At 43.5% G+C, this 26,433-nt stretch overlaps 1 protein-coding gene across 1 annotated transcript; it reads left to right on the forward strand.

The window, feature by feature from the left end:
* Positions 1-263: 263 nt before the first annotated feature.
* gpr157 (G protein-coupled receptor 157) lies at positions 264-26,224 on the forward strand. Its single transcript, XM_078557833.1, has 4 exons — positions 264-698; positions 5,969-6,182; positions 18,394-18,588; positions 23,714-26,224. Exons 1-4 carry the CDS (start codon positions 322-324, stop codon positions 23,921-23,923), a joined length of 996 nt encoding a protein of 331 aa, XP_078413959.1. The 5' UTR covers positions 264-321; the 3' UTR covers positions 23,924-26,224.
* The last annotated feature ends 209 nt before the right edge of the window (positions 26,225-26,433 follow it).

The following is a 26,433-nucleotide window of genomic DNA, read 5'->3' on the forward strand; positions in this document are numbered from 1 at the left end:
ACGGCGAGAAAGAGATTCCCAAAGGCGTGCGTTTGCTTCTCACATGATGTTTACTGAACTGGAGGTGGGAGCGGATATGTGAAAGTAACACAGGGGGAGGGGGACAGCTCTTCCAGGGAGAATCTGCTTCCCCAGGCTGGGAATAAGACAGCATTTCATCTGAGCAAGGGGAGGGGGGAAATTTTAACCAGCAGCCGCATGATCGATAGAAGGGCTGCGAATGTGGAATTGAATCTTGCAGCTGAGCTTTTTTTTTTAAAGACTTTGTTTGCAAAGTGCTTAGTGCGGTTTGAGTGGCTACTGTTTTTTTTTGTTGCAAATATGTTGCATGCGCCCCAGACAGAAGTTTACACGTATGAGAAGATTATTATTTTTATCTCCTGCTGCCTGTCCTTCCTGGGATCCTCACTGATCATCGGGACCCACTTCTGGTGGCCGGATTTGCGGACTAAAGCCCGCCAGTTGCTGGTGTATCTGTCGCTCGCCGACTTGCTCTCGGCTGTCTCCTATTCCTATGGGGTCATGCGGGATTTCCGGAGCTCCACTTGGGACTGTGTGTTACAGGGGGCCCTCTCCACCTTCGCCAACACCAGCTCTTTCTTCTGGACTGTGATGATCGCCGTGTACCTGTACTTTATTATAGTCAGGTCGGAGCAGACACTGGCCGATAGCTTGGTTGTCTGGTTTCATGCTGTTAGGTAAGACTGGCTGGTGGGGCTCCATTCCATTGCTGGATATTTACAAATGAGATATTTATTTTTTACTCTCTCTCTCTCTCTGTGTCGGGGCTCAAGTAATGGGACCTAAAACTGCCAGCTCCGAGTTATACCGCAGTCTGAGAGTTTTGGGATGGGCTCACTCAACTCAGTTATACTTCGCGCTGTGAGTGTGTGGGGGTGGTTGGGGGGTTACGGGAGTGGGTCTTCCCATTTCAGAGTTAGACTGCACTCTGTGAACTCTTGACTGGCGTGAGATGGGGAAGGTACCTCGCAGCATATTTAAAGAAGAAATCTGTGTAAATTTGACACTCTAACCCAGAAGTTCTGCCCTCCTTAAAGAAAGAAAATCTAGCAAATGTTCTGCTTTGGATTTATATATATATATATTTTTGAAATTGAGATGTTTGACTTGAAAGTTAAAATTAGCCGCCAGCAATGTGTCATTTCACTAGCGTTAAGGTTCTATTGGTTGTTCATGCAACCTACTGTTAAAATGCTCTTTGAAACTCTTTTAAATTTTACCTTATTGATTTTTAAACTGCAGTGGCTGCCCAAGAGCTATGGAAATAAGTTATGGACAATACCAAAATTGTGCATTTTTGTGGGTTGTTCTATGGGCAGATTTGTACAAATGTCGTCTTCCTGAGTTGGTGCTGGGGTTTTTTTGCAATGTTTGGGGTTTCACCAAACAGATGAGAGAGCCCCAGAGAGCTTGAATCTCTACCTTGTGGTGAATCTCTGCAGAGTCACAGAAGCTGTGGTTTTTCCTCATCCTGGGTCAAGAGGAAGGGGGAAAATTACATGAGGTTCCTCTGCACCCCACTAAAGCAGGCATAGGCAGAATGGTGGTCATTGGGTGAGGGGAGCTTTGGATGGCACTGTGATGCCTTATATTGTTGAATAGACAGTGATAGCCACCATCTTGCCTGTTGAGAATGGCCACTTTCGCAAGGAACTTGGAACTGCAGCCGCAGTAGGAGACAAATTTGAATAATGCTGAAAAAAGGCACATTGTTGAAGCTTTTCGTCTTACACTCATCAGGACAATTTGCAAGAATACCAAATTGTAAAGGGAGCAACAATTTATACTGCATGAGAAGAGAGTGCTGGTTGGTTGGCAAGTGGACTCTGGCACATGTGTTGCCATGGAGAATGTGCCAGTTAACTGATAACTGACAGTTAACTTCCAAGCTCTGTTTAAATTCAAGCCAGGCAGGTTGACTCTGGTTAAGGCATTGCCCTGGGCAATGAATCAGGAAATAGCTGTCACCAATTTTTATACTTGGAAAAAGGTGCAAATGAAATAGGTGACAGCTATCTCCTGGTTCATTGGTCAAGGCATTGCCTGGTTTGAATTTAAACAAAGCTTGGCAGTTAACTGTTAGCTATCAGTTAACTGGTGCATTCTCCATGGTAGAGGTGTTGCCAATCCGAATCCACTTGCCAACCAATCAGCATTCTCTTCTCATGCAGTATAAATTGTTGTTCCCTTTACAATTTGGTATTCTTGCGAAGTGTCCTGATGAGTGCAAGATGAAAAGCTTTCACATGTATTTTTTTTTCAGCAATACTCAAGTTCTGTACTACCAAACAACTATTAGTAGGAGAGAAATTGGAGGAAGAAATAAAAATACTTTTAAAACTGAAAGTTACAATTGATCTGAATCTCTACAGATGACAGAGTTGTTTGGAAGAAGATGAAGGGTGAGATTTCAATTTTAAAAGTGCTCATTTTGAAACCTGTGAATGTTTATTCTCTGAAGGCAGCAGCTCCGGCTAGGGTGAGCTCCCAGTGCTGGAAGGCTTCCGGTGTTTCTTTTCTCTTCAGCGCATCTATGCCGCCAATTCTTTAATTGGCCTCCTTTCCTTTATCTGTCTCAATAAAGGGTGGGTGTCTCCTTCTACAGACCCCTCCAATGTGTATCTTTTGGTTGCTGCATTCCAAGTCATTGCTCTCAGTTTTGACCACATTGGCTTGCCCTGCCCTCTTTTTTAAGTTGCTGCAGCCATTCAGAAGATGCAGCAACACTGGATTTCCTGCACACCCCTTCTTACTCCACACCCCATTTTTCCCCACCAAAGAAAGCTCTAACAAAAGAGCAGCTATAGTGCAGAGAGTCCACCCTGAGCTTGATGGCCAGCCTGACCCTGGAGAACGTGCAGCAAAAAAGGCCCATGAGTGTTTCCTGCCCTGATGGACCTCCAGCAGAAAACCGTCCACAATGAAAAATCTAGCTGTAGGTGCCATAAGGTAGACGGGTCATTGTGGCAGTACCTAATCCCAATCTGTCCTCTGTCTGCATCCGTACACCCTCCTCAGTTTAAACTGAGGACCCTGGATGATGAACAAGCGGCCTGGACATTTACTGTTCTTCCTTCCTGCAGCCTAAGATTCTGTGGTCACTTGCAGTGCTGTCAAGTCTGCTCTCTCAGAAAAGACCAGTGATTGGAGTAGGTATAGAATTGGAGACTTGAGCACAGACTTCTAGGCTGAGGCAACCAGTGCAGTACTGATGGAGTTAGAGGTGCTGCCTTTTGGATACGATGTTAAACTGAGGCCCACTCTGCTCTCAGGTGGGAGTGTGATCTCAAAGAGGTGCAGGGGAGTTCTCCCTGGTGTCATGGCCAATAATTAACCCTTGACCAACATCACTCGAACAGATTATTTGGCCATTATTACATGGTGGTGTGTGGGAATTTGCTGTGCGGTAATTGGCTGCCACATTACCTACATTACAACAGTGACTGCACCTCAAAAGTACTTCATTGGCTATAGATGCTTTGGATCATGAAGGTTGCTATATAAATGCAGGATTTCTTTGTCATTGGCTATGTGACACACGTAAAGTATTTATGTATTGGCCAACCAAACCACATTTCCTCCATCAATTTCTATTCCTCGCATGAAAGGTTTTGTTTGTAGAAACTTAATGAATATATAATATATATATATATATCTTATATTGTGAAGTTAATTCTTGTTTGCTTTTGTAACTGGCATCGCCAACTTGGAGGGACCAGAATCTTCCATTGTTTTAGTCCACAAAGTAGAATTTGTGAGTGGCCCAGTAAATGCATCAATCTGTTCCCAACTCAAATACAGTACAATGCTGTCCAGGCAGGACAGGCAGAGAGAGCTGTTTCTAAAGCATACAGTATTCTAGGCTTCATTAATAGGGGCGTAGAGCACAGGAGCAGGGAGGTTATGATGAACTTATATAAGACACTGGTTAGACCTTAGCTGGAGCATTGTGTACAGTTCTGGGCGCCATGCAATAGGAAGGATGTGAACGCATTGGAGAGGGTGCAAAAGAGGTTTACAAGAATGGTTCCAGGAATGAGACACTTCAAACTGGAGAAGTTGGGACTGTCCTCCTTGGAGAGGAGAAGGCTGAGAGGAGACTTGATAGAAGTTTTCAAAATAATGAGAGGCCTGGACAGAGTAGATGGGCAGAAACTGTTCCTGCTTGTAAATGGATCATTTACCTCGAGAACCAGAGGGCACAGTTTTAGTGTTTTGCAAAAGGGGCAAATGCAAGGTGAGAAGAAACTTTTTCACACAGCAAGTAGTTAGGGTTTGGAATGCACTGCCTTGGAAGTGTAGAGGAGGCAGGTTCAATTGAGGCATTCAAGAGGGCATTGGATGATTATCTAAATAGAAACCGTGTGCAGGGTTACAGGGAAAAGGCAGGAGATTGGCACTAAGTTAAAATGCTCAGAGAACCGATGCAGGCACGATTGGCTGAATGGCCTCCTTCTACACCGTAACGATTCTGTGATTCTGCAAGCAGTTAAGCTGATATATCTTGACTGCAAGTGCACTTGCCTCTCACTGTTGGTGAAGAATGCTCTGATGAGCAGTTGGCTTCAAATGTCACACACACTTGAGTAATTCTTGAGCAACACAAGTGAGCTATGGTGGGGGACAAGTTCATTTCTCTCTGGCCATTCTGTTAAATTTGCTGTTTGAAAATAAGTAGACACTTTGCATTTGTGTAGCACCTTTCATGACCTCTGTACATGCTGAAGCGTTCAGTTGACGAAGTATGGTCACTGTTGTAATGTAGGAAACTTGGCAGCCAATTTGTGCACAGCAAGCTCCCACAAACAGCAAAGAAATAAATGACCAGCTGAACTGTTGTAGCTCCTGACTGAGAGAGAAATGTTGGCCAGGACAACAGGAAGTCTCCCCTCTTCTTGGAAATAATACTGTGGGATCCTTTGCTTTCACCTGTGAAGACAGACAGGACCTTTATTAAATTTCATTGGAAAGATTGTACCTACCAGCACTCGCCCATTGCTGCGTAGAAGTGCCAACCTATATTCTTGACTTGAGCTCAAGACTCTGGAGTGGACCTTGAACCCTCAATCTTCTGACTGCAGAAGGAGGTGGTGGGGTGAGAATGCAACCACTGAGCCAAGGCAGACTCCTCAAATTGTGGCTAAACATTGTCGTTTGATTTTTATTGGGGCTTTGCTGTAAGTGTAAGGAGGGGTACTTTAAGGGCGTGTTTACAAAGCAACTGCACTGTCACCGTGAAGCGGTTTGCAGTGCTTAAGTGGACATAATTAACATGGAGTAATCTGATTACTCCATAGCCCTGGAAACTTGAAATGAAAGTTCCGACAACCTGGGGGTTAAACCCAAACTGCTCAGCCGTTACTGCGCAAAACAAAACATGGCCGCCAAATTCAATAGTAGCTTTGCTGCATGAATCTACCCTGATACTCCACTATTTTCAGAGAAGTGATCGTGCAAGTTAACTCTGCCTGTCACCTTTAGCGTTCCACCAAGTCGATGGTGGCGCAATGGTGAGGTACTGTGGCCTGTGTGACAAGTAGTGCACACATTCTTGTGACCTTAAGACAGATAAAAAAAACTCTCCCTGAAAAATTTAGTCCTGTAACTTTGCTCAATGTTGTCTTGGCTTGTTAGTTATCGTGTATATCTAGATAGTCTCAGTAAGGATTCTTGGGTTTGTATATGTGATGTTAAGGTGCTCAATAACGATACAAGGGTGCCACGTCTAATAAGACACCCCCAATTAAACAATATACAAGATTTACAATGTTGTGCCTGTCCAGTTCAACGCAGTCCACTTCCTCTTCCTCTGCCCCACACCAGCGCTGAGGCTTCCTGTTTCCGTGGGTTATTAGATCATTTTGATGCTGTCTTTGATGTGAATCGGTTGATGAAAAGCTTGCTGATGTTACTGATGGACGTCAATCTCTCTCTCTTTGTTTTGCAGTTGGCTTGTGCCCCTTGTGATCACCGTGGCTGCAGTTAGCCTGCAGAAAATAGGTTATGATGCTTCCGATGTGTCGGTGGGCTGGTGCTGGGTTAGCATCCAGGCGGAAGATCATGTCCTGTGGATGCTGCTAACGGGCAAAATCTGGGAATTCATAGCCTACATCACCCTGCCAACCCTTTACATCCTCATTAAGAAACACATCTACAAAGCGGTAAGAAGGAACGTTTTGTGATGGCGCTGATGAGGGCTGATCTGATATGTAAAGATCAGTGACCCTGAATTTTTTGTCCCACCTTCTGGTAAAACAGCTGAGTTGTGGAGTTGATGGTGGGGGAGGAATGAAAAGCTTAGCTGGATTGCCACTGCTTCTAGCCAACCACTGGAGATGAAAAATGTCAACCACTATCAGCTACTTCATAAGTGGTTGATGATGTATGTATCTCATACAGATACATAGTGAACCTACATTTTCATTTGTTTCTCAGTAAATTTTTTAAAAAATTCTTTCATGGGATGTGGGCGTCGTTGGCAAGGCCAGCATTTGTTACCCATCCCTAATTGCCCTTGAACGGAGTGGCTTGCTAGGCCGTTTCAGAGGGTAGTTAAAGAGTCAACTACATTCCTGTGGTTCTGGAGTCACTTGTAGGCCAGACTGGGTAAGGATGGCAGATTTCCTTCCCTAAAGGGCATTAGTGAACCAGATAGGTTTTCGCAACAATCAGTGATAGTTTCAGTGATGGTGACCATGGAACTAGCTTTATATTCCAGCTTTATTAATAAAATTTAAATTCTGCCGGCTGTCATGATGGGATTTGCACCCATGGCCCCAGAACTTTAGCCACTAGTCCAGTAACAATACCACTAGACCATAATCTATTCCTGCACCTCATTTTGTTAGTGGATAAGCATCATGTGCTATTAATTGAGGAACAGTTTTTGCCTAAGTTGGCATCTTGCAGTTTCAATGCTTTATGTTTTTCTAATGAGGCATTTTTGTAAGATTTGAAGTAACTTGGGATTGTGAATCTTTTCGAATCTGGATTTGAGAGGAAACCTCTAGTATTCAGAATTCCTCTGCTGCTTTGTACAGGACTGCTGTTTTGGGTGGAAGGTACGTGCATTATTGTGTTGGGACATGGTGTGGACTATACCACAAATTCTAAGGAAGGGTTCTGGCCATTCCAACAAGCTACCGTCTCAATTATGCACTCTGCTGGTTAACAGTTTTATCAAAATGCAGGTGATTTCTAAATATAAAGTCTGCAGTTAGAAATCTAATGAATAAGATAATTGGATTATAATATTTTTAAGATAATTCGCAAAAGAACCAGAGGGGAAATGAGAACATTTTAATGCAATAGGTTATAATCTTTAATGCACTATCTTAAAAAGGGTGGTGGAAAGACATTCAATAATAACTTTCAAAAAGGATTGAGGAAAAATGTACAGGGCTTTGGGGAGGGGAGGATGCGGGGAGTGGGACTAATTGGACAGCTCTTTTTCAAAGAGTGTGCACAGTCATGATGGGCTGAATAGCCTCCTGTCCCCCCAAGATTCCAGGAGGTCACACCTGTCTGCAACCTCCAAGATGAATGTCCCATAAGAACCTCAATTAAGCTCCAGTCTTTAGTTAAATGTTTTTCCTACAAATGATGATGGACATTTCAACATTGTAGATCGACTCATGTGTAACACTACAGCGGCTTGGTACCTCTGCCTATGACAGGGCTCAACGTGAAGCCTGCGGAATCACTACACAGCTGACTTATTACTTGACAGAAAGAGCTAATATCCTGCTGCTTCCATTCTATTTGTGTAAGTTTGCAATTGCCCTGTGACAACGCAGGATGTTGTGAGGAAAGGGTTTTATGATCGGACAGTTACAGGTTCAGAGTGAACAAAATAACGATCGTGTAAGTTTTTGTTTATTCTGATTTGAGTAATCGAGATCTAGTATGAGGTACCAAATTTACAGGAATGTTGGGAAGCCTGCAAATAGTGTGACTATAATCGACACGCATTTGAAAATGGCATTAGGGCTGTCCATGTAGCAAGCACTTGTAAATGTGTAGTATGAATAAGACTACGTCAGTTCCCAAAGATAAGCACAGATCATGGAGGCCATTAGACCTGTACAGAAAGAACTTGCATTTATGTAACACCTCTCTCAACCTCAACAGCAACTTATATTTGCTAACTTAATTAAACGTCCCGAGACACTTCACAGGAGCCTTAGAACACCAAGTATGACACTGAGCCACATAAGGAAATATTAGGTCAAATGGCCAAAATCTTGGCCAAAAAAGTAGGTTTTGAGGAGTGTTTTAAAGAGGCGGAGTGATTTAGGGAGGAAATTCCAGAGCTTGGAACCTACTGGTGACCAATGGTAGAGCAAGGACATGCCAAAGCACTTCACAACCAACAAATTACTTTTGAAGTGTAGTCACTGTTGTAAGGTAGGGAACTGCATCCGACATGAGCCATTCTGCTCGTTGGGACTGCTCTGCCATTTAATAAAATCATGGCTGATCTGTACCTCAATTCCCTTTTCCTGCCTCTGCCATACTCATTGAAACATATAAAAGTCTGACAGGGCTGGACAGATTGGATGCAGGGATGATATTTCCTCTGGCTGTGGGGAGGGCGGTCTAGAACAAGGGGTCACAGTCTCAGGATATGGGGTCGGCCATTTAGGACTGAGATGAGGAGAAACCTCTTCACTCAGAGGGTGGTGAACCTGTGGAATTCTCTACCACAGAAGGCTGTGGAGGCCAAGTTACTGAATATGTTTAAGAAAGAAATAGATTTCTAGACTCCAAAGGCATCAAGGGGTATGAGGGGGGTGGGGGGGTGAGAGCGGGATTATGGCGTTGAGATAGAGGATCGGCCGCCATGTTGAATGGTGGAGCAGGCTAGAAGGGCCGAATGACCTCCTGTTATCTATGTTCCTGCATTCCTTGATACTCCCGACTGAACAAAAATCTAACCATCTGTCTTAAAAGCTTTGACTATCGAAGCATCTCTTTGGATAGAGAATTATGGATTCCTACCGCCCACTGTGTGTGGGGTGGGGGGCGGCGGGGGAGTAGTTTTCTGACTTTGCTCTTAAGTGGCTTAGCTCTAATTTTAAGATGATATTACCTTGCTCTTGATTTCCACTACTTGGGGAAATAGTTCTTCTGTAACTATCCTATGGAATCCTTTTTTAAATGGCTGGATCAGTTCATCCCTCCAATCACTAGGGTTACAAGCCAAGTTTAAGCAACCAGTCTTCATAATTTAACCATTGACCTTATCCCATTTCCCCCCCCCGCCAAAGTCGATTTGTGTCTTGCTGCCGCTCGAGTGACTCCAGAGATTTTCCCTTCACCAATCTGCCTCAGACGCTCGGTTTAACTGAAACTATGACTTGATGCAGTAGTTAGTGCCAGCGTTGAACTGATCGAAATAGCCGATTCAATTGAAATGCTCAAAAAAGGAAACCTAGAATGGCGAGTTGGAAAAAGTGTTTTCATTACCTCCCCCCTCATTATAACTGTGGGGTCCATCCTTCCCCTTTTACAGAGAATGAAATGCAGCTGATCAGACTAAACTATGATTTTTCAGCCCAACTGCAGGAGAATGGTCCAGGAAAGAAGTCTGTCCCTAGATGATGTGCCACTTTAAAACAGCTAATGGACTTGTCACATGTCACTGAAGAAATGCATTTGTATCGCTTCCAAATTCCAGCTATTTACAATCTAGTCTAATCCTGAAGGTTCAGACAGAATTAGACAAATTCCTTATTAGATTTTCTTTTGTGTGGGGGTGGAGGGAAGAAAAAATAAAGACCTGATTAAAACAAAGCCGATTTAAAAAAAAAATTTAATTTTTATTTTACCCAGAATAAGTTAATCCTTTTTTTTTTTGGAAAAACGTTATTGCAATAATGTCATACTGTTTAATCTTTGCCCTGTGGCTTGACGAACAATACAACATTTATGCTTCAAAACTGAGCCCAGGTGAAGGCTGGAGGGGGAGAATCCATTTACATGGCCTGCTGGACTACCTAAAAATAGATGCATGTTTAAATCAAAGCCATTATATAAAGCCAGTGCTATATTTGTCCTCTAGACAAGAAGAATCAGATTGGAACAGTAGTTTAGTGGCTATGACCGTCACCCGATCCCTGGCGTTGACTCACCCCATCATTCCTCGCTTTTCTTATTGAGGTGAAAGCAAGTTAACTTGGAGTTGCCACTGCTCTTAAACACATTCGAACTAGTTCAAAGGTGGAGGAAGATTCACCCATGGGGCTTAAATAACCACCCCAGATCGTCTGAGAGATATTTCCCCCACACAGAGAAGAAGCAAAATATGGACCATAGGGAGTCCCCAGATTTTCAGAAGGTGTCCAATAAGGTGCCACATCGAAGATTATTGTAGAAATTAGAAGCTCATAGTGTAGGGGGTAACGTTTTAGGCATGGATAGAAGATTAGCTAGCTAACAGGAAGCATTAGGCATAGATGGGTCATTTTCTGCTTGGCAGGATGTGACAAGTGGTGTGCCACAGGGATCAGTGCTGGGGCCTCAACTTTTCACAATTTATATAAATGACTTGGATGAAGGGACCAAAGGTATGGTTGCTAAATTTCCTGATTAAGTAGGAAAGATGTGAAGAGGACATGAGGCTACAAAGAGAAATAGATTGGCTCAGTGAGTGGGCAAAGATCTGACAAATGGACTATAATGTGGGAAAATGTGAAATTGTCCATTTTGGCAGGATGGATTAAAAAAAAGAAGCATATTATCTAAATGGTGAGAGATTGCAGAGCTCTGAGATGCAGAGGGATCTGGGTGTCCTAATGCATGAATCACAAAACCTTAGTATGCAGGTACAGCAAGTAATTAGCAAAGTTAATAGAATGTTATCATTTATTGTGACGGAAATTGAATACAAAAGTAGGGAGGTTATGCTTCAGTTATACAGGGCATTGGTGAGACCACACCTGGAGCACTGTGTACAGTATTGGTCTCCTTATTTAAGGAGGATGTAAATACATTAGAAGCAGTTCAGGAGAGCTGGAATGGGTGGGTTGTCTTATGAGGAAAGGTTGCACAGGCTAGGTTTGTATCCACTGGAGTTCAGATGAGTAAGAGGCGACTTGATTGAAACATATAAAATCCTGAGGGGTCTTGACAGGATGGATGTGGAAAGGTTGTTTCCTCTTGTGGGAGAATCTAGAACTAGGGGGTCATTGTTTGAAAATAAGGGGTTGCCCATTTAATAACCGAGATGAGGAAAAGGTTTTTTGAGGGTTGTGAGACTTTGGAACTCTCTTCCTCAAGAGGTGGTTGAGGCAGAGTCTTTGAATATTTTTAAGGCAGAGGTAGATTCTTGATAAGCATGGGGATGAAAGGTTATCGGGGGTAGGAGGGAATGTGGAGTTGACGTTACAGTCGGATCAGCCATGATCTTATTGAATGGTGGAGCAGGCTCGAGGGGCCGAGTGGCCTACTCCTGCTCCTAATTCGTATGTTCTTGCCTGCCTGATCAAACTTATTTGTCCCCTCCACAAATACAGTCAAATGCAGGAGACAGTGGCATAGTGACAATACCATTAGACTAGTAATTCAGAGGCCCGGAGTAATGCTCTGGGGACTCTGGTTTGAATCCCATCATGGCAGATGATGAAATTTGAATTCAATAAAAATCTGCAATTAAAAGTCCAATGATGACCATGAAACCACATTGTCGATTGTTGTGAAAACCCACCTGGTTCACTAATGCCCTTTAGGGAAGGAAATCTGCCGTCCTTATCTGGTCTGGCCTACATGTGACTCCAGACCCACAGCGAAGTGGTTGACTCTTAACTGCCCTCTGAAATGGCCTAGCAAGCCACTCAGTTGTATCAAACCACTAAAGTCTAAAAGGAATGAAACCAAACGAACCACCCGGCATCGACCTAGGCACCGGAAACGACAACGGCAAACTCCACCCTGTAGACTCTACAAATTTCTTACTAACGTCTGGGGGTTTGTGCCAAAATTGGGAGAGCTGTCTCTCAGACTAGCCAAGCAACAGCCTGACATAGTCTGTAAGATATGATTCCATGAGTACGACTATGTCCCAGACACCACCATCACCATCCCTGGGTATGTCCTGTCCCACCGGCAGGACAGACCCAGCAGAGGTGGCAGCACAGTAGTATACAGCGGGGAGGGAGTTACCTCAACACTGACTCCAGACCCCATGAAGTCTCATGGCATCAGGTCAGACATGGGCAAGTAAACCACCTGCTGATGAATTAGTGCTCCTCCATGTTGAACACCACTTGGAGGAATCACTGAGGGTGGTAAGGGTGCAGAATGTACTCTGGGTGGGGGGCTTCAATGTCCATCACCAAGAGTGGCTCGGTAACACCACTACTGACCAAGGTGGTTGAGTCCTAAATGACGTAGCTGCTAGACTGGGTCTGCGGCAGGAGGTGAGGGAACCGACAAGGAGGAAAAACACACTTGACCACATCCTCACCAACCTGCCTGCCGCAGATGCACCTATGACAATGTGGGTAGGAGTGAGCACCGCACAGTCCTTGTGGAGACAAAGTCCTGTCTTCACCTTGAGGATATACCCTCCATCGTGCTAAGTGGCACTAACACTGTGCTAATTGGAATAGATTTCAAACAGATCTAGCAACTCAAGACCTGGCATCCATGAGGCGCTGTGGGCCATCAGCAGCAGCAGAATTGTACTCGACCACAATCTGTAACCTCATGGCCTGGCGTATCCCCCACTCTACCATTATCATCAAGCCAAGGGATCAACCCTGGTTCAATAAAGAGTGCAGGAGGACATGCCAGGAGCAGCGCAAGGCTTATCTAAAAATGAGTTGTCAACCTAGTGAAGCTACAACATGGGACTACTTATATGCCAAACAGCATAAGCACCAAGCAATAGGCAGAGCTAAGCGATTCCATAATCAATGGATCAGGTCTAAGCTCCGCAGTCCTGCCACAAATATCCCATCCTCAATGATGGGGGAGCCCAGCACATCAGTGCAAAAGATAAGGCTACATTTGCTACAATCTTCAGCAGGAAGTGCCAAGTGAATGATCCATCTCGGCCTCATCCTGAGGTCCCCAACATCATAGACGCCAGTCTTCAGCTAATTCGAATCACTCCACGTGATATCAAGAAACGGCTGAAGGCATTGGATACTACAAAGGCTATGGGCCCTGACAATATTCCAGCAAGAGTACTGAAGACTTGTGCTCCAGAACTTGCCACACCCCTAGCCAAGCTGTTCTACTACTGGTACAACGCTGGCATCTACCTGACTATGTAGAAAATTGCCCAGGTATGTCTTGGACATAAAAAGCAGGACAAATCCAACTCCTTCCAATTACTGCCCCATTAGTCTACTCTCAATCATCAGTAAAATGATGGAAGGGGTCATCAACAGTGCTATCAAATGGCACTTGCTTAGTAATAACCTGCTCACTGATGCTCAGTTTGGGTTCTGCTTGAGCCACGCAGCTTCTGACTTCATTACAGCCTTGGTTCAAACATGGACAAAAGAGCTGAACATCAGAGGTGAGTGAGAGTGATTTCCCTCGACATCAAGGCAGCATTTGACTGAATGTGGCATCAAGCAACCCTAGCAAAACTGGAATCCACGGTATTCGGGAAAAACTCTTCACTGGTTGGAGTCATATCTAGCAAAAAGGAAGATAGTTGTGGCTGTTGGAGGTCAGTCATCTTAGTTCTAGGACATCACTGCAGGAGTTCTTCAGCTTAGTGTCTGAGGCCCGAACATCTTCAGCTGCTTCATCAATGACCTTCCCACTTCTGACCTTTTGATGGAAGTAAGGTAATTGTGCAAGCATCAATGTTCAGCACCATTCGCGACTCCTCAGATACTGAAGAAGTCCATGTCCAAATGCAGCAAGACCTGGACAATGTCCAGGCTTGGGCTGACAAGTGGCAAGTAACGTTTGTGCTACACAAGTGCCAGGCAATGACCATCTCCAACAAGAGAGAATCTAACCATTGCCCCATGACATTCAATGGCATTACCATCACTGAATCCCCCACTATCAACATCCTGGGGGTTACCATTGACCAGAAACTGAACTGGACTGTTAGGGAGAGAGTTTCAGGAATTTGACCCAGCGACAGTGAAGGAATGGCGATATATTTCCAAGTCAGGTAGGTGAGTGACTTGGAGGGGAACCTCCAGGTGGTGGTGTTCCCATGAGTCTGCTGTCCTTGTCTTTCTAGATGGTGGCAGTCATGGGTTTGGAAAGTGGCTACAGAGCAGGTCAGAGGCTAGGAATCCTGCGGTGACTAACTCACCTCCTGACTCCTCAAAGTCTATCTGCCATCTACAAGGCAGAAGTCAGGAGTGTGATGGAATACTCTCCACTTGCCAAGAAACTTGACACCATCCAGGACAAAATAGCCTACTTGATTGGCACCACATCCTCAAACATTCCCTCCCTCTGCCACTGACGCACAGTGACAGCACTGTGTACCATCTACAAGATGCACTGCAGGAACCCAGCAAGCCTCCTTAGAGAGCACTTTCCAAACCCATGACTGTCACCATCAAGAAAGACAAGGGCAGCAGACTCATGGGAACACCACCACCTGGAGGTTCCCCTCCAAGTCACTCACCTACCTGACTTGGAAATATATCGTCGTTCCTTCACTGTCACTGGGTCAAATTCCTGCAACTCCCTCCCTAACAGCACAGTGGGTGTACCTACACCACATGGACTGCAGCAGTTCAAGAAGGCAGCGCTTCATCTGCCATGAAGATATTAATGTCTATAATGTTACTGGAAATTTTTAAAAATAGTTTAGTGGTGCCTATGTCTGTCTATGTGTGTGTGTGTGTGTGTCTTAATTGGATTGATGCCAGCTGGTCTATAAGCTTTGATGTATTGAGAGAAATAGGTGTGAAATGGTAATTAGATAAACATGGAAAAGTTTAAAACGATAGATGTCAAGGGGGCAATTTGAATTTTTAAATAAACCATCCAAAAGAATGGGTGAAATCTTGCACCTAGCTGGAAGACGCCAAGCAAAGTGTTTATTTTTTTTCAACTTGCTAGTGAAATGGATGGGATGAAAGGATTTTATTGTTAGAAGAGGTAAAATTAAAAGCCCAGTTATACAATGGAAAATTTACATTCAAGGAGCAAGGATATTTGTGTGTAAAGGAGAGGCATTTTAGATTCAACAAGTGTGCAAAGCCTCAAGCTGCTGTCTGCAAAGGACCCAGAGCTGAAAGAAACTCATTTTGAATACAACTGTCCAGGGTGTGTTTTGTCAGGTGTCTGTTTAAATCTGAGATTTACTGTTGCCTTAACGTGGGTGTAACTGAGAGTCAGATTGGTTAGGGGATTTTTGTAGTTATAGTAGTAATTTTGTAGACATATGTATGTGTTTACAATCTTTCTTGTGTTAATAAATATTTAATTTAGTTTTATAAAACCCTCTTGAGACTCGGTGGTCTTATTACTACTGAATTCAAAGCCTGCATCTGGAAACATACAAATTGCAAAAATGGGTTATGACAGTTGCTTCAAGTTTCCCTCTGGGATTTGAACATCTCAGCCTTTACCATCGGCTGTGTCATAATACCACCACCTTCTCAAGGGTAATTAGAGATGGGCAATGAATGCTGGCCTACTAGCGATGCCCAGGTCCCATGAGTGAATAAAAAAATTCCCAGCAGGTATTTCTGTCCACACTAACCAAGGACATTTAAGGCATTTACTGCTCTGCTTCCAGTTTCACTTTCTCCAACTAAACTGACCAGTTTTCAAAAAAATTATTCTTTGATGGGATGTGGGTGTCATGCTGGCTAGGCCAGCATTTCTCGCCCATGCCTAACTGACCTTGAGAAGGTAGTGATGGTGAGCCATCAATTTGAACCACTGCAGTCTTTGTGTAGTGGTTAGGTACAATTGAGTGACTTTTTAGGCCATTTCAGAGGGCTGTTAGGAGGAGTTGGTGGGTCTGGAGTAACATGTAGGCCAAACCAGGTTAAGGGTGGCAAAGTTCCTTCACTAAAAGGGCATTAGTGAACTAGATGGGGTTTTTATGACAATTGTTGATAGTTTCACAGTTTCCATTAATTAATTGAACACACATCTTGTTATTGGAACGTTTTGTGTAGCGAAGAATGCATTCCTGTAACAGCAGGAAGTATTTTAATCAGGCACATTTGAGTAAGGGGAAGAGGAGAGAATTTTTTTTGATGAACCACTGCTAGCCTTGCAACAAACATTTCTCCCTCCTCCGCTGAAGGCGGTGACTTCACTGGGATAATGTTTCTTCTTTGCTGGCCGCACTCCAATACCCCCTCCCAGGCAACCATTCCCTAAAAGGTCATTGAGCTGATAACTGAGGATGATGAATGGTCAGATTATGGATAAAAGGCAACAGTATGGAACTTAATAGGTCTACTCTTTCAAAGACACAGCATACGCATGAAGGACCAAATGGCCACCTTGCTCCTTGGCTGTAAGTTTCTATAATTGTGTTCTAGGCAGAGTGTATCATTTGGTATTCAACCATGCGGGGGTAGCGCAGCTGAGGTTAATCCTTGTGTCCATGCGAGCACATATTAGATCATCAATGGATAATGATTGAGCACAGGAGCCCTATATCTCTGGGATTAGGTCTAGATCGCAGAATATTCCACAGCTCAAAACTCCTATTATGCAGTTCAAGACGTGAAGATCAATTTTGCTGTAGCATAATGTATTCCTCCTTTTAAATAATGACCAAATCGTGCAGCTACTGATGAAGTGGTCTCTGACGATGTGTTTATGACTGGAGCAAGTCATGTCTGGAATTTGATGGTGGCTTCTTGAATAACTAATAATTGGAATCCAAGATATGCCACCTGAAATTCAAAGGGTATTTTCATTCTATTTTATTTATTCCTTAGCTGGTGAGTAAAGTAAGTACAGAGCTTACATTGAATGTTTTGGGGGAATTGAATTCTCTCCCTAAATCTCTCTGCTCTCATCTTCTCTTTCCTCCTTTTTAAGATGCCAATTAAAACCTACCTCCTTTGACCAAACTTTTGGTCATCTGTCCTAATATCTCCTTTATATGTGGCTTAGTGTCAAATTTTGTTTGATTAACGCTCCTATGAATGTCTTGGGACTATGTTAAGGTTGCTATATAAATGCAAGTTGTTGCTGACTTCCTTTCTTCAGTGCAGTTCCATTGGGTTTGACTGATTTAATCTGTGTTCCTATATTTTGGTTCATTGACCAAACTAAGAGGATGAATGTGGAACTGTGACAGACCACAGCTTGTGGAACTTCGTCTTCTCGTCAATCCAGTTGAACACAATGAATAAGGACTGAACCATTTCAAGATTCAGCACTTGTGGGGTTTAAAAGTGTGTAGTCAGGGATTCACGCCCACAGGCAGCCAAAAAGTATGGTCACCACAAACCTTAACTTCTGTCTGTATTAAGTCCTCTGCCGGCTGCTCCTGTCAGTTTATAAAATCCTAGAACCTTGCAGCACAGATGACCATTCAGTCCCCATTGTTCCTGTGTCAGCCCTTTTAAAGAGTTATCCAATTAGTCCCCCCCCCCGCCCTGCTCTTTCCTCATAGCCTGCAAATTACTCCATCCCAATAGTAAAGCGTTGGAATTCTTTATCATCTGAAATGACACAACTTTAATTTTGATCTAGTTAACCAACATGTGTTGAATTAATTGCAATGTTAACTAGTTAATATTGAACACCCATAAGGTCAGGGAACACCACCTGTTCTCCACCACCGCCCCCCCCCCGCCCCCCAAGTCACACACCATCCTGTTCCTTCACTGCCCCCCGCCCCCCAAGTCACACACCATCCTGTTCCTTCACTGCCCCCCGCCCCCCAAGTCACACACCATCCTGTTCCTTCACTGTGGCTGGGTCAAAATCCTGGAACTCCCTCCCTAACAGCACTGTGGGTGTACCTACACCACATGGACTGCAGCGGCTCAAGAAGGCAGCTCACCACCACCTTCTCAATAGCAGTTAGAGATGAGCGATAAATGCTGGCCTAGCCAGTTACACTCTCATCCTAAGAATGAATAAATAAAATATTGAATAAAAAATGAATATTGGTTTTGATTTTCTACTAAGGTGTAAATAATGGGCAAACAGCTTCCCATCACCCTACAGATGCCAAGCTGGCCTCTTGAAGGGGACTTTGGTGAAACTTGGCCCCTGTTTACCTACCAGAAGATTAAGGCATTAAAAGAATAATCTCTTTTCCAGGGAGCAGTTATTAAGGCTTTTGCATTGCTCTTAAAGCTGTGAGCAGAAATTACGTGATCCCAATGTAGCAAAGCCTGCTGTATGATTGCATTGACCTTCAGTGGAACTAAATGTGCTTTTTATTTTTTTGCCCAGCATGAAGCATTATCAGAGTATCGCCCTATCCTCGCCTGCAATTCCAGCCGTCTCTCTCGGTCTTCAATGGCAGATCGCAAGCTCACCATTATACCCATCATATTCATTTTCCTTCGAATCTGGAGCACTGTGAGGTTCGTTCTGACACTTTGCAATTCGCCTGCTGTGCAAAATGGAATGCTAGTAATACTACACGTAAGTATAATGATTCTGAAAACACACGGTTGTTGAGATGTAGCAATTTGTAATTATGGCTGTCTGTCAACTCAACAACCTTCTCTGATTCAGGAAGTCATCTGTTCAAGCTCTGTTCTGGGACTTGGACATATTCAGTTTGTGAGCAGTCTGGTAAATGCCTTAGAAACATAACGGATTTAAAAACCCAAGAAGAATAACAAATGATGGAAGCAGAAATGTACCTCACTCATGCATTTCCTCACCAAATAAGGAGCACAGAGCACATACAGAGCACAGTTTCATTCGCAATTATGAGCGCAGGAGGGAACCATTTTGCCTCACACCTGATCTGCCATCCATCAGGTAGATATGGCTGAACTGCATTTAAACTCCACCCGTCTGCCTTAATACCCTTGGCTAGCAAAAAATCTTTATTGACCCCCAGACTTACATTAATTGAGCTAACATCTACTGCTTTTTGTGGAGGAGGGAAGATTCACATTTCTGTACTGCCCTTTGCATGAGGAAGTGTTTCTGAACTTCTCTCTTGGATGGCCTGGCTCTTTAGACTGATAATTAAGTACAGTACTATTGGAGTGCTGCATCGTTGGAGGCACCATTCTGATGAGATGTGAAAGCTGAGCTCGCTCTGTTATTCAGGTAACGTGAAAAAGCACTGTCGCACTTTTTAAAATGAAGTCCTCCTGTTTTGACCAAGCTTCACAACTCAGCCACACCCTTCAGAGACGAATGGACTGGTCACTGAGTTGCTACATTTTGAAAGAGCCGATGCAGACTTGATGGGCTGAATGGCCTCTTTCTGTGCCCTGCTGTTCCATGATTCCTGTTTATGGAATCTTGATGTGCGAATGCGATAATTGGGTGCCCTTTGGGATATTTGAACCTGCCTAGAGCTGTAAGCACTTGTCTTAATGTAGCTGGCTTCTGTACTTTCCTCAGGGCTTGAAGGGCCCAAAAGGGCAAATGCATTTAACAGGCCATCATTGGTTGAGCTGTTGGGCCTGCTGGTAGCCGAAACATGTGGCTGTTCCATCAAGCCCCATTTTGTTGTGCTGCTAGGGACTATATTGTGTTCAGTGTTGACAGTGGTGGACACTGCAAGAGCGCTGCTTTTGGTATTGCTAGTTTACTGCTATTGGCAGAAATACCATTACAGTGAAAAATGCCAAAGCAGTTGGGATGCAAGTGTTAAAAATACTGAAGAAACCACTGTTGTATGTAACTATGGTTTTCTAACATCTTGTTCATTCACTATAATGTTTGACCTGTAGAGAAGTTATTGAATCATACTTTTCTCCTTCAGTTGTCCTAGATTCGATTGGTTACATTTAGTAGCCAGGAGCTATTACACAGTGGAATTGAAGTTTAGACTTTACCAGTGTTCCACATTCAAGTGGAAAAATCCATCATTTCACAGGGAAGGGTCCAGGCTGAATTCAAAACCCATATTTAAAAATGATATTGTGATATATTGAGGCTGAAGGACAGTGCTTCCCAAGCCTTTTCCCTGATGTGACCCCATTTTAATGCTTACTTGGGACTTCTTGTGACCCCAGAGTGAAAATTGTGGGGAGGGTGGAAGGGCTTTTGAGCAGAGGGGATGAGTGCTTGACCGGGGTGAGGGGGAGGTTCAGAGCGTTGTTTGGGAGGGGGAGGGGGATGTGGTGTGTGGTTGACCGGGCTGGAGGATTGAGTTGCTCTTCAGGGGGAGAAATTTGTTGACCAGGGGGTGGTGGGGCATTGAAAACAGCTGTGTTTACCCTTTTGACCAACAGACCAACCTTTTTACAGGCTATGGCTGTTGTCGCAATCAGGCCTCGGAACAGCCCATCGACAGGGGGAGAATAAAACATTTAAGGGGGCCTCACAGCTGTCAAGACTCAGCCTGAGCTCCATGGCTGCCATTGCTGTCTCAGTCTCTGACCCCAGAATCTCATCCTGCAACCTCATTAGTTTGGGAACACCTCCCATAGGGCCTCAAAGCCTTTGCTCAATTTATGGTCCAATTCTCCTATCCATTGTTTTTTTAAAAATAAAAACAGTGTCTCTGATGTAGGATGAGCTGGGATGATGAATGCGAAGTAGGTTTTCCCATAGCAGATTGTTGTCCTCTGAGGTTAGTTTTATTAAATGCCATTTTGGGCTGGATCTTCCATCAGGCTCAGGTTGGTGAGGTGGATGGGCTCCAGAGCCCAATGTGCTGCCAGAGAAATCTTCTGGGAGGCAGCCTCCTACTTGGCATCCTGTTAAAGATGGAAAACGGACTCTTGAGGCTGTAGGCCCAGTCAGAGGGCCCACAGCGATGTCCCGTTGGAAGCCTCATCAGGAGAGATGGGCACTGTCAGGGTAAGCTGGTGAGCATTGTGGGGGGGATTTATGGGAAGAGGGCGTCTCGACATGGAAGTGCCCTTGGCTGCCTGCAGAGAAGCCCGAAGCTGGTTGGGCCATTTGGGTGGAGGGGAAACACCTCCGCATGACTATTAATGGCTGCGATTGCAGTCTTTCACCCCTGTGGCCCCATTGTTCAGGTCTGGCTCTGATGGGACCCTGGCTGCCACTGGGAGGCCACCTTAATTTGATTTGGCTGGTGGGTACTCTGCTTGCGATAAAATACTCGGCCATTGCAAAATGGCCTTCATTGAACTAATTGACTGCCTTCATCCAATCCAAGGCCCTGGGAAAACTCCCTAAAGACAGGACTGTGTCAGGGAGCTGTCCCGACACAGCTTCCACTATCTTGGTCTCCACGGGGCCAGGAAAATTCAACCAATTGTGTCTACACTGTATGTGCTTCACCTTTTAATAATGATAACCAGCTCATGTCTGACAACCCTGGGCTCTCTATAACACTCTACTAATTGTGTGCCACTTGGAGAGGGGGAAAAGATAGGATGCGTCCTTAAAGGAACAGATGCATATAAACAGGAGCACAGCAGGGGACCATTTGGCCCATCGTGCCTGGAGTACTATTGCTAGCACTTCAACTGGCGTTATTGGTACTTTTCTGACTGCACTTTCAGGGATTAATACATGTTGGATATTAAGATGTGCACTGTTTATTTTATCAATGAATAAATTGCTTTGTGCCCTCAAACCTCTGCATTTTCAACTAAGATTAAAAATCTTTCGATAAATTCATTGGAATGAATAAATTGTTGTGGTTGTTGGTGGGGTGGTGTGGTGGTTAAGTACGTTTTTTTTTTAAAAAAGCATCTCCCATGACATCATTAGCAATGTCGGGGTATGTGGTTCTATAATAGGGTGATGGTAGTGAAAAGCCTAACATTTTTAACACACGCAAGAGTTTTTATTACAGGCTGAATAATGTTTGGTGAAGCATCAGATTGTACGGAGTTGAGGAATATTTACTTTGCACATCCTTGTTTCAAGTCCTGCTCGCCCATCACCCCTATGCTCAGTGACCTACTTTGTGTCCTGGTTAAGTAATGCCTCAATTTTTAAAATTCTCGTCCTTGTTTTCAGATCTCACCTTGACCTTGCACCTCCCTATCTCTTGTCATCACCTAGAGTCCTCCAAGATGTCTGCGCTCATCTGATTCTGAACATCCTCAATTTTGAATTGCTCTGCCATTGATGACTGTGTCTTTTAGCTGTGTCAGGGCCTAAGCTCTGGAATTTCCTTAGCCCCTCTGCCCCTGTCTATTCCTTCCTTTTAAGATGCTCCTTAAAACCTACCTCTTTGACAATTTTAACCACCCATCCTAGTCTTGCCTTATGGTGCTCGGTGTCCAGTTTTGTTGTATAATGCTCCGGTGAAGTACTTTGGGATTAAAGGTGCTGTATCAATGCAAGTGGTTGTTGGAGAGTGCAAGCCAAAACTTGAATATTGCTGAAAAAAGAGACATGCTGTCAAAGCCTTTCGTCTTGCACTCATCGGGACAGACACAAGAATGCCAATAGTAAAGGGAGCAACAATTTATACTGCACGGGAAGAGAGTGCTGATGGGTTAGCAAGTGGACTCCAGTAGAGGTGTTGCCATGAAGCATGCAGCATGGAACAGTTAAAAGCTCGTTGTAAATTCAAAATTTTTGCCTATTTCTTCACTCTTTTTGGTCGCCCTCTCATTAATATCTTCAGGTTGTTGTTCCTTATGCTCTGGGCTTTAGAATCTATCTAATAATTCAAAACTTATTAAAAGGGGTGGCTGGTTCAAAACATATGGGTTGGCGATCAGAATCGGGAGCTGGTTTTTGGCTGTCCGATATCTGCTGTGATTTAGCTTTGGGTTTGGATAGCAATCAGTGTCTGGGCTTTTGGCTCTGGGAAGATTAGAACTGCCAGCATTTTCTTCCCAAGAATATACCTTTTTAAATGGTGGGTAGAGGGGGGAGATATGTAGGTCTTATCTGCGCACAAGATGCTAATTCACAAGAGCCTAAGGACTGAAGGTAGGGTCTGCCAACTGTCGGGGCAGTGCAAGCTTGGTTACTTATAGCTGCACGTAACTTGGGTGGGGGGAAGAATCCATTGTGGTATTAAAAAGTGTACAATTTTGATTATTAGAATAAAATAAAGCACTTTTCATGACCTCAGGATGTCTCAAAGCATTTCCCAGCCAATAAAGTAGTTTTGGATTGTAGTCGCTGTTGAAATGGTGGCTAAAATAAATAAGTTCTATCTACTGTAAAGGCTGTTATGGGTCATATATATCTTCCATCCCCCCCCCATTCCCATAGAACGGAGAGCACATCCCTCTAATACTGATGTCCTGAAGTCATCAAATGCCCTCTAAATACAAGTCCTGTTTTAAAGCTTGAAGGAGCTCTCGATTATCAGCTGGGGTGCAGTTGTCTTCCATTGAGGTTCAACAGTAATTCGACAATAGCCACAGGCATGTAGTAATTCTTACAACATGACTTAGTTTGGCTCTGTGTAGTTGTGTGTCTTTTCTCTCTCTCTCTCTAAGGGCTGGCATCCCTTGACGATATACGAACTTCTTGGAAATGACAAAGGCTTCATTGTATGTAATCAGCCGTCTGTAAGAGGGTGTTTTTTTTTGTATGTGTGTGTGTGTGTGGGGGGGGGGGGGGGCTTTATTTCTGTTCCATATGCTAATTATTTTTTCCAACCTCTTTCCCCTCCCCTTCAAATGTCCTACAGGGAATAGGAAACACCTTTCAAGGAGCAGCTAATTGCATTATATTCGTCCTTTGCACACAAGTTGTTCGGACTCGACTGGTTTCCTGCCTGTGCAGCTGTTTTAGGTTCGAGGTTGACCCAATGCCCCACAAGGCCAATGTGAACAATTATGGGGAAGCAATCTCTCGGCGAAATGCAGAAATAATTCCCTCCTATGTAACTGAAGAGTAAGCGGATTCTAAAAGACATGGGGGGGCGGGGTGGTGGCTAATCAAAGCCGGCTGTAAGCGGTTTTAAGCAGTATCGAGACACTAGGCACAGAAATGCTGCACTTTGTTGTTGTAAGATATTGTTTGATCAGTTGACGGCGAAGAAACCTGGTCTTTTGGAGGAGTCGCTTGATGGGTGTTTGTGACGGACGGGTCTGGCTGCGCCTCATCGGGATGTTGAGGCTAGAAACTTTCACTCGCAACACTGCACAACCGAAGAGGGGCAGATTTCTGAGCTGCATATGCTTGTCTTGTAAACTACAGTGCCTGTTACATTTTTTTTAATACAAACTCAACACGATTGATCTAACAGCAACTGTTAAAACCTGCAAGGAAAACTCTGCTGCAATACTTGAATGTTGTTGGATACCAGAACGTGAATTAAAAATGCTGCTTCTGACTTCTTTGTTAAAAAAAAATTCTCTCTCTGACTGACATTTTAAAATTATCTTTGGTGTGAAGATCCTATTATTGATACGAGGGGGCTTGTGTAGCTTGACCGTAACCCCTCGTGACTGGAAATCACTTTGCATTTATAATCTTCAAGTTCTGTTTTCCACCTTCTCGAAGGCTGTGACTAACCTAAAATTTTGGACACTATTAGCAATGACGTGAGGTAGAGGGTTCTCAAATCTCTCCCACTTCCCCCGCACTTATATGTCACTAATTCTATCCTGGAGACCTCATTGGAGCCAGACTTGATTCTAGTTCAACACCTCAAACTGAATGATATCAAAATACTCCATTTTCAGAGAAATTGATAAGCAGTTCAGAACATACATTCTATGTCTGTTGCCGTCGGCTGCTCCAGTTAGTAATGTCTAAAGGCTGAAATTCTCCTGTCCATGTTGTCACCAAAGTCAATGTAGGAACAAAATGCTTTGCCCTTGTGCAGACCTCTTTGTTGAAATTATCATCAGAAAGAATTTTTTCTTTATTCAGGAGAACTGTTAAAGTAAATCCGATCGATCTTAAACTTGAGTTACAGGCAGGTGGTGAGCTCTGAATTTGTTTCTGGTGTAACAAGTACATTGACTCATGGTCAAGCTATTGTGTACTCTTTCGCAGATGAGGGATCTTCATCGAAACCATTTTGAGCAGGTTTTTTTTTTCCCCTGCAGTTGCCAAATTTAATCATATACTGAAGGACCTAATTCCAGTACGCTGAATTGGGTAATTGTTGGGAACAGCATTCAGCCCTGACCTCCATAATGAAAATACAGATATGAAACACAGAAGTCTTGGTTGGGTTGGGGTGGGGGCAGAAAGAATTGAAAGAGGGAGAGAAAAGTTAATGTAAAAACTACTTGTAATAGCAGAACAACAAAATAAACTCTCAGCCTTTTGACTTAATTTGGTCACTTTCTAAGGGCTTAATTTCCATTGTGATGGCCACTCCCAGGTGATAGATCATATTAAATCTGCCTTTACTCCATTTGCTTTGGAATGTACATGGACTAAGCACTGGACCCATTTCTTTTCCACTTTAACTTTTTAAAAAAATATCCAATACAGGGTGCTTAAAACAAAAAAAAGCCTAAAACTCTAAGCTAAAATCTTGAATCTAACATTTGCTAAGATTATGGATCCTTCTCCACTTCACTCATTCTCATGCTCTTTATATTGGGGGGGAAAAATACATTTTCACACTTTTTAAGATTAAAACTCAGCAAGACATTTTTTTGTTACTTTTAAAAAAACTAACTACAGCTGTATACTGATGTGTAAATGTACTGATACCTTTTGATAGCTACCTTCTCTTTTTCCACCAGTGATTACACTTCCAATGTAACTCATTAGGTGTGAAGTATACAGAACACCTGGAAGTGCATGAAAGACACCTGTTTACAAATTCTTGCTTCATAAGGCTGAAGGAAGTGGTTTCTTTCTCTTCCCCTGATCATGTTCAAAGATATCTTTCAGTGACAAAAATACCCAGTAGTTCACACTTGCTTGTACACATCAAGTACCATTTGATTGTCAAGCAAAGCGTTGATGTAAAAACCTGAGCACTCATTGTCACAACTCACCTTTACGATTGTTACTCTTTTTTAAAATTAAAATTAGTCAAAGTTTTCTAAGTATCTCAACCAGTTTCCTTTCTGGTGTTTATTCTGGGTGTGGTCAGATTAGAATATGTAAACATAGCCCCGATGTTTTCTCGGTAAGTTTGAATGTAGATTTTTGAAAAAAATGTTTGTTACAGATATGAGAATGTATTGTGATATATGATAACTAATAAAGTACTTTTGCTAATGGGAAACTTTCTACCACACATCCTGTCTTAATTTCCTGGTTCAGTAAAACTTCATTGCATTTGTGAAAGGTAGCCTTTTAAATTTATTTTTTCCCCATTTACTCTTCCTGCTTTACGTGAATTGATGGTCCTATATTCGTAGATTTTCCCTTCCAGTCCTTCCTCGGTGTGTGGTGAAGCATTTAATTCTTGCCCAGAAGAATAAGAATTAAATG

The sequence above is a fragment of the Cetorhinus maximus genome, chromosome 15, assembly GCF_964194155.1.
Source record: "Cetorhinus maximus chromosome 15, sCetMax3.hap1.1, whole genome shotgun sequence".
Taxonomy (NCBI): domain Eukaryota; kingdom Metazoa; phylum Chordata; class Chondrichthyes; order Lamniformes; family Cetorhinidae; genus Cetorhinus; species Cetorhinus maximus.

Excerpts from the sequence above, each read along its gene's own strand:
- gpr157 (XM_078557833.1), top strand. The coding sequence starts at position 322 with ATGTTGCATGCGCCCCAGACAGAAGTTTACACGTATGAGAAGATTATT. Across the intron at positions 699-5,968 it reads GTCTGGTTTCATGCTGTTAG|TTGGCTTGTGCCCCTTGTGA; the intron begins GTAAGACTGGCT and ends TTTGTTTTGCAG. Across the intron at positions 6,183-18,393 it reads AGAAACACATCTACAAAGCG|CATGAAGCATTATCAGAGTA; the intron begins GTAAGAAGGAAC and ends TTTTTTGCCCAG.